Here is an 8,412-nt window from a genome sequence, read left to right on the forward strand (position 1 = left end):
CTACAGGCCTGATATGGCCTGCAGGCCAGACTTTACCTGCCCCTGGTTTAGATAGATAGAGAGATTCTCCAGTCAATTACCCTTGGTCATAGTTTTTCGTAGCACACAGCCAATAAGAAAAGTTTCTGGGCACTTCTTATATAAATCTTCAGGATACAGCACTGTTGTAGAGCCACTTAAACTGCTGCCTTGGCTCACAAGTGTGATTCTCTTCAACCCCGCTTTGCAATACTGAAGTTCATAGCTCCAGAACTGCTCTCTGGGGTACTCACACCATCTATAAATAAAGATATTAAAAAGATTATAAATTGCCTTGTTCCCACTAGGATTGTCTCTCACATTTTCCAAACATAGATGTGAACAAGTCAATTTAAGATCATACCCCAAGTGTTGTGGAGTAGGCCTTAGACAAGACTTGCTAAAATAAAATATCTACTTAGAAGTAAATTCAGAGAATATTGTGATCATTCACTAATTCTGTTTAAGAGGAGAGAAAGGCTTCTGGAGGTTGTACACCTTCAATTTTGGGGCGCTTTTTTTTTTGTCCCCCTGCCCTCCCCCCAACTGGGTTACATTCATATTTTAGGTACATTCTACAGATCTACTGACCCAACACTGACATTGCCCAACATAGATGAATGAAGTGTGGTTTAAACTCAAAACATTAATTCAATTCTATAGAAAAAGGACAAAAAACATGAATCAATAATTCTGTAATTCACCATTTTCAGCACCTGCAAATTTCCCACCAATTCTGACCATAAAAAAAATATTGCAATATCTAAATTAGAATGTTGACACGTGCCTAAAATTTCACCTTGTTTGACTGTGGTTGCTTAAAAAAAAAAAAAAATTTAAAAAGCAAAGGGAAAGTCCTTGCACAACATATTGTGGGGATAGGCGTCTTACCTTTCAACAACAGAACAGAACAGTTTTGGTGATATAGGAGCACTAGTTGGTTTCTAACCTAAATTCAGGAAACTTCACTCACCAAGCGTCCTGTTTAACTTAGTAACTTTTACTTAATTTTAGACCACATCAAGTACAGCGTAGCAGAAGTGACTTGGATGTTTACAGGCCAGCGATCATCACACCCCAACTCCTCCTCAGTATTGCAACTTAAGGTTGCTTAACATTTCCCTGGGGCAACGTGGCCGCTGGAAGTTCAAGTCCACATCGTTACCCTATCCATTTCTTCTTGCTGTCTGCTCTGGCAGTCCAGAGCTGGAATATTTAAAGATAAATTTAAATAAGGTGCTTTGGCTAGATGCCCAGCAGACAAGTCAATAGTCCGCTGGAGAAAAATTATCAGGAGGCAAAATTATGAGTAGAAGAGGATTGGACATTGCCAGGTTTCTTGATGGTCATTTCCTGCAAGAGGATGTAGGAGAATATTCAGCCAAAAACCATCCACTAGTTGGAATATGTTTGTAAAAGGCTCTATATGGGGTAGAAAGGGTCAGGGGCTTACCCCTCAATAGCAGTTATGGTTTTTCACATGTAGCTAGTTACTGAATGCTTAGACCAACATCCAGCACAGCAGCTTGCAACCAAGTAGCAAGTGAATGCCATTTTGCTATACGATTTATTGAAATGGGTTAGGGAGGCCCAACCCCATCCAGCAGTTTCTAGCACTTGGGCTTGGTTTTAGCCACTAGGCTGCACTGCCACTTTATCTCAGGGTTTGTCTACATCAGGGCTGTCTAACTCCCAAGTGGCCAGTGACTATATGCCCCACACCACAGAGGAAGCACTGTAGGGGCCATAGGCCCTCCAAGCTACACACCCCACACACGTGCAGGTGGGTACTCTCCCCTCCACTACATCCCACAGGCAGGCAGTTTCCCCTCCACCCCACTGCACCGTCTCTGTTTGTGTGTGTGTGTGTGTGGGGGGGGGGGGGGGCAGGCATGGCACCCCACCTCACTTCCAGCTCCCTACAGGCTCACCTGTGGCACCATGCCACATGGGCACTCCAGACTGCCATCTCCCCTGGCACTGTGGGATGCACCATGCTGCCCCTTCTCCTGGGGCAGGGGTATACAAAAGAAACTAGGGGAGGGTGGGGAAACCCCAAGACTCTGCCAATGTAGACCTGGACCAGCAGCAACTGCCTAGAGGGATCACCAGGGGCCCACACATGACCCCTGGGCTCCCAGACATCTGACCACATGGACAGCCCTGGTCTATACTAAAGAGTATTTTCTTTCCTTTGAACCAGTGATTATCAGTTACGGTGCTAGGAAAGTTTTTGAAGTGTACCATAAGCTGTGAGGAGATAAGCGCAGGCTCAGGTTCATCCATGCCTGGCCATTGCCTTAAGCACTGTAATAAATACAATTAGTTTTTTGAAATGGGTGTTACTCAGTTCAGAGTTATGGTGGAGTGCCTCCAGTCTACAAAGGTTGAGAGCCGCTGCTCTGAACCCAATTAACTTGAATTAGGCAGCATGTTTATGTACTTCAGTCTGAACATCATAAACGTGCATGTCCTGGAAAGAATGTGGAGTATCCAGACTAGGAGGTACAGAGGTTAGCCAACTCAAGCCCATTGGCATTAACTTCAGTTAAAAACTCTATTGTATACAGCCCCAGTTCCTTTTCATTACCAAGGCTATTTGTGCAATCAATGCACTTCATACATTTTGCAGTGCTGATGCATCTTAGCATGGGTACAGCTATACTGGCAGAGATGCCATAGTCCTCACATAATAGCCTCCAGCCCCACCCCATGAATGAAAACTGTATAATTCAAAGCACTACAACAGTGTCTGACAATACAGACAAGTAGGTCAGAGATCACACCTCTGACCCACAACAGTGTGCCAGTGACATGTAGACATTAATTAAATAAGGACATAGTTTAGAGACTAATCACCCGTTTTGTTTTTTCTCCGATAACTATAGTGTTAACTATTTCATTTTCCAAGCAAGACAGACAAGTCAGAGATATAAAACTGATTCTCTGATGGAAAAGCCATTTGTGAAAATTTAGTGACACACGTAATTCATCCTATAAAAAGCCAGGATTATCGCTGGCTTGGGAGTTGAGTAGTATTTTACTATTTACTTACACACTGTTAAGTAAGACTGCAAGACTTATAAAGCACTGAAATACCCCTCACTTTATTACTACTGTTTGTGCATGTGATCGCAAGATATTATTAGACAACAAATGAGAAATTCAAGAGATTCTGCAAAGCCAATATAAAAGTCTGTTTGAAATGAACATGTTTAAAGGCTGAATAGATTGATGCAGCTTTCAACTCTTTATGGAACACAATTATTTTATCAGTCATTTAAACAGAGTAAAAACACCACTTTTGGTTACTCACAAAAATAGATCACTGGTGCTATTTATGGCTGGAATACGCAGCAACAGTACTTGGCTGAAGCTGGCCTATAGATAGCCTACCTAAGGAACCACTCCGGCACTCCTTACCAAAAGAGGAGCTGAGTGACATGCTACACTGTTATGCTATTTTCAAGCCTGGCCAACAGCTGTTGGCTGTCTGCTTATTAAGCAATGCTAAGTGCTAATAGGAAATGTAACACACTGGGGGGCAGGGCACAGAATATCCCTCCAGGTTCTTGTTCTATTAACAATGGCTGATGCTTCCGAATCAAGCTGACAATCTCTTTAAATAATGGGTTTGTAAATACCTGCCAGGTGCATACTTTAGATAGCTCACTGTCCAGATATACAATATTGAAGATAAAGAAAAGGCTGCATGAGTTCTTTTTAAAACCTTTCCTTTGAGATAGATTTTTCCCAGTCTACTTGGCATACTGCAATTTTTTCTAGAAAGTACATGTATAACAAGGAGAAACATTGGGATTCTGGAGTTGGAACCCTAACAAGAGCCGTATAGAATATGTTTTAGACCATAAGCTAGCTACTTGAACAATATTGTTTTTCAGTTGGAGTAGCAAACTGTATACAGAGCTATCCTGCAATAACCTTGCTCCTTTCAGTATTGCACTAGACTCTTCCCGAGCACAGAAAACAGTGATTTTATGAAGACATGGGTAATAAGTCTCTGAACTCCTACAGTGCAACTGCATCAAGCACACAAGTCATTACAAAACAATGAAAGCAGTTTTAGTGTATATGTTTATATCCATTACCATGTAAACTTTCAAACTTAATAACTTTAAAGCAATAATGACTGTTTATTTGGATATCAGATAGTTTAGTCTCACCTGGCTTTTCTCCCTCCTGAATCCTAAATGACCTGCAAAAAACAGGCATTCCATTGGTCAATTCATTCCATAGGAAAATAAGACATAATTATTGATGCAGGAGAAAGGTAATTTCAGTATGTAAAAACACATGCTACATTTTAAATGCTAGTAAGATGAGATCAATACAAGCATTCTTACAATCACCCACATTTGTTCAACCCACCTAAGTCAGTCTGGAGCATGAATTCATGTCACGGAAGTGCAGTGCAGTACTGCACTATGCTACTGCTGCCAGCCTCTCACCTAAGCTAGTTTCTTCCATAAAGCCTTTTGTACCAACACCCTAAAAACAGAACAGCCTCAGCTGGCTGATATTTACAGGTGAATCAAGGCTCAGTTATAAAGGAGCTTATAGAAAGCAGGAAATTAAAATAATTCCACATGATTTTATGTTCAATTATTGTCATTAATAAATGAGTGCTGGTTGTGGCCAGAAGCTGGAAACAGAGAGGAAAAGAAATAAAGAAGAGAACCTATTCCCTTCCTCCCCAAAAAGTCATTAGGGCTTGGATTGAAGTCAATTTCTGGGCAGAGGAAGTATGCCAATATACAGAATAAGCCTAGGTACTCAGTCCAGGTTACTCAATCCAGTTTATAGAGATCTTTCACTTCAGAGCAGATACATTGAAGATTAAGGCCCTGATTTGGAAAACATTTATGCAAATGCCTAATTTTATGCAAATGAGTAGTTCCAATGACTTCAGTGAGAATATACTTGGGGCTGGGATCTGTCATTGGGACAGGATGCAGGCTCAGGGCCAGTGTTGCCAGACATTGGTTAGGCTAAAATAAATGAGATCTAAAATTAGTTTAACTATGGTGATGTATCAGTAGATATACATATAAAGTGGCCAATTCACAGGCAGCACCTGATGTTTCACAGGCCTGCAATTAAAAGTGGCTCACACTGTTTCTGGTTCAGGTTAGTGTAGCCACCTTAGCGAGCACTGCAGATGAGCTAATGAGTTTTGCTTAAAGCTGATTAACATAGCTGCAACACAGTGTGAACATAGCTGTACTGCTTCCGGTTCAGGAGGTGCCCCTACAGCTCAAAACAAGAGTCTTGCGGCATCTTGCAAGAGGCAGACCCACCTACTAGGGCAGTGCCGATTAATTAATGGAATCCCTCAACCAAATTCTGCTTGATGTGGTGTCAACATGAGCAATGGGGGTGTCAACTGCTTTGGGATTCATTTTTCAAATTTGGGATAAAAGTTGCCATTTCAGGGGCTCTTTGGGGACACCAGGACAGACCTCTAAAATTTATAACTGAACTGGAAAATTCAGACAGTTGGTTGTTTTACATATATTATTTTAATGTATAATATATTATACAACAATATATTGTTTTAATGATATAATGCATGTATACATATTGAAGTTATATTCATAATTAATAAAGTTCAACTAAATATCCTGTCATATGGCAATATATTCACACTAGTTCTAATTATACATTGTTTCATGCTCAGAAGGCATTTATGGGACTACATTAGCTAGACTTCTTGATAGGATTTGGATTTGACTGTCTGAAGAGTGAAAAATAAAGGAAAGTGCCCAGTTAGTAGGAAAACCTAAAAGCTGGTCTTTATTTCTTTCCATATCTATTCCTCACAATCACCTGGAACTGTACCCTCCCCCGCTCCATACAGTAAGCAAAGCCTACACAAACAAAAGCCTGAGCTTTACCGCAGGGGTGTCAAAGATATGACCCCAGAGCTGGATCCAGTCCATGGAGTAATATCATCTGACCCACGGCGCTGCTTGTGAGTTTCAGAGCTGACTCACATGCTGCTAGCCCCACACACTGCACGTGGCACATGTGGACAGTCCAGGATGTGCATTGTATGTGGCATCCATACAAGGCCAGTCTAGGATGCATGCAATGCCTAGGCAGGGCTGGTCTGGGACATAAATGCATATAGCATGAGGGGACAGTCTGTGGGCCCCATCTGGTCTGCAGGGGCAGTCATGCACCATTCATGTCCTGAGGAACCTGATGGGTTTGACCCCTCTGCCTTACACTACATCAACAAATTTAGGCTCTGTGAGACCAAAGAGGAAAGTAAAATCAGAGCTGAGGGCCATCCCAGTGAAAGTGCTTTGTCTCCAAGGACTTTTTAGCTGGCCTTTTAACAAATGGTCTTCCATACAGTCAGACTCCATGCTTCATAGGGCTCAACAGCTTGCATCATGTCTGGAAGTATCCTGGAAGCTGGTGCACTGGTCTCATATTACAGATTTCCTAACATCAGTGTTGCAAAGTGGAGGGGAAGATGATGCTGGGCTAAGGTGTTGTCCTGGTGCTCTATTAATTCTTGGCTCCATACATTCCTGGATCACTTTGGCAAAATGACTGTCTGCCTCTGTGCCTTGCTTTCCCCATATGAGGCTGACCACTTGAGGGTGCTGTCAGGATAAGTTCATTAACATTCATGAAGTGCTTGATAAGTAAAGTCGATAGGTGACTGCATTCCTTTGTGACTTAGGGCTACAGCTTCAAAGGTACCTTTAAGCTTTGCGGCCACTGGGTTCATCTACATATACAATTAATGCAAAGAAATAAAATTCTGAGCTGTTTGAGCCAGTAAGCTGCTCCTGAGTGCAGCATTTACATGGGTGCTCAGAACAGCAGCAATTTGAGCTGGGGCACAGCAGGCCCCCAGCTGGCTGGACTGACTGGGCACAATTTACACCTGCAGTAACCATCTACACATGCATTTCAGCATAGTAAATGTCCCCACCCTAAGCAAAGTTAATTATAACAGAGTTAATTAGTTTACTGCACCCTAATACTGGTGCATGTACAGACAGCAACACTTTACTGCACAGCTAATTCGTCTACTCCACAGTAAAGCGCATGTGTAGATGTATTCAGTAAATAAAATGTGCAGTAGGCTGCAATACTCCACATTAATGCAACCACGTGCTTTTTGTGTGACAATATGCAGTAGACCAATACTACTGCACATTAGCGTATTATCGTGGTTTTTGCCATGCACTCTAATGCACAGCAAAATTAGACTATTACACATTAAGCATCTCATGTGCATGCACTCTGAGTAGTATTCTCAGCCCTGAGTTAGGTGTATAGGCTCCCTCTACATTGCTTGGGAAGAGATAAGCACTTAAGGAAGAGATTTCCAGAGACCCCATGAACAGGAACTAGGATAAACTAGCTAGGATTAAGATGCAGAGAAAGGATTTAGATAGCTGCTTAGTCTGTACACAAGCATGGAGGCTGCTCCAAAGTGCTGTAATTGCAGTATGTCACGGCAGGGTCCTACAGGAGGGCCGTGATCTCCTTAAGGGCCCCTTCTCCATGCCAAGTTGGCCTAAGGGCACCCTCAGTTTCTCATCCGCCACATCTTTGATGTTTAAATCAGTTGGGAGGCTGCCTCACATCTTCTTGGACATGGTCCCTTGTAACCTCTGGTCCTGTAGACTCCCGGACCCCTCGTGGGTCTTGTCCTGCAAACGGGTGCTTCAGGGCACCCCAGCCTTATGGGCTATGCGTGGCTCCAGCCACCCCTTATACCACGCCCCAAGCCTCGCAGTTGGACTAGACGTTGGTCTGTCAAAATACACTCGCCCTCTTCTCTGGGGCCTTCTCTGTACCATCGCCCTCTTCTCTGGGGCCTTCTATGCCCACTTTGGGACTTCTTGGTTGAGCCACCTGTCTCCCAGGCCCACCGCACTGCTACCCCCTTTCTCCAGGGCTCACCACACTACTACCCCCTCTCTCCGGGGTTTACCACAGTACCACACCCGCACTGGGGTTTCCCAGTAGTACCCCTTTTCCAGGGCTCTCCACGCCCTTACTGGGGCTTCTCAATAACACCCCTTCTCCAGGGCTCACCAGGCCCAACTTGGGCTTTCCAATAATGTTGCCTCCTTTCTGGGGCTCTCTGTGCCCACACTTGGGCTTCTCAAACACCCCTCTTCGGGGCTAGGGTCTATACACTCTGTAAGCTGTGCCCTTACTGGCACTGGGGCCCCCACACTACTGTGGGTTCTCTACGAGTAGGCTGCGCCCTCACTGGTGCCAGGGTCCCCACATCGCTGTGGGTTCCCCATGAGGCCTCCTCCAACCCCTAGTAGCCTCACCCAAACCTCCGGTGTCATAAATAACAACAAAACAAACACAAGCCTCTTGGCTACAACTTAA

General features: G+C 43.6%; 1 protein-coding gene across 1 annotated transcript in view; it reads right to left on the reverse strand.

Annotated features, from left to right (window-relative positions):
- The window catches only part of SERBP1 (SERPINE1 mRNA binding protein 1), a 37,030-nt gene extending 32,806 nt beyond the window's left edge, over positions 1–4,224 (reverse strand). Inside the window, exons 1-2 of the mRNA XM_025212876.1 lie at positions 4,203–4,224; positions 81–277 (exon numbers count right to left, since the gene is read on the reverse strand). Of these exons, the coding sequence (XP_025068661.1) occupies positions 81–90 (10 nt within the window). The 5' untranslated portion in view covers positions 91–277; positions 4,203–4,224. The remainder of the gene's footprint in view (positions 1–80; positions 278–4,202) is intronic.
- Positions 4,225–8,412: the final 4,188 nt, after the last annotated feature.

This window comes from Alligator sinensis, unplaced genomic scaffold (assembly GCF_000455745.1).
Source record: "Alligator sinensis unplaced genomic scaffold, ASM45574v1 scaffold1339_1, whole genome shotgun sequence".
NCBI lineage: Eukaryota > Metazoa > Chordata > Crocodylia > Alligatoridae > Alligator > Alligator sinensis.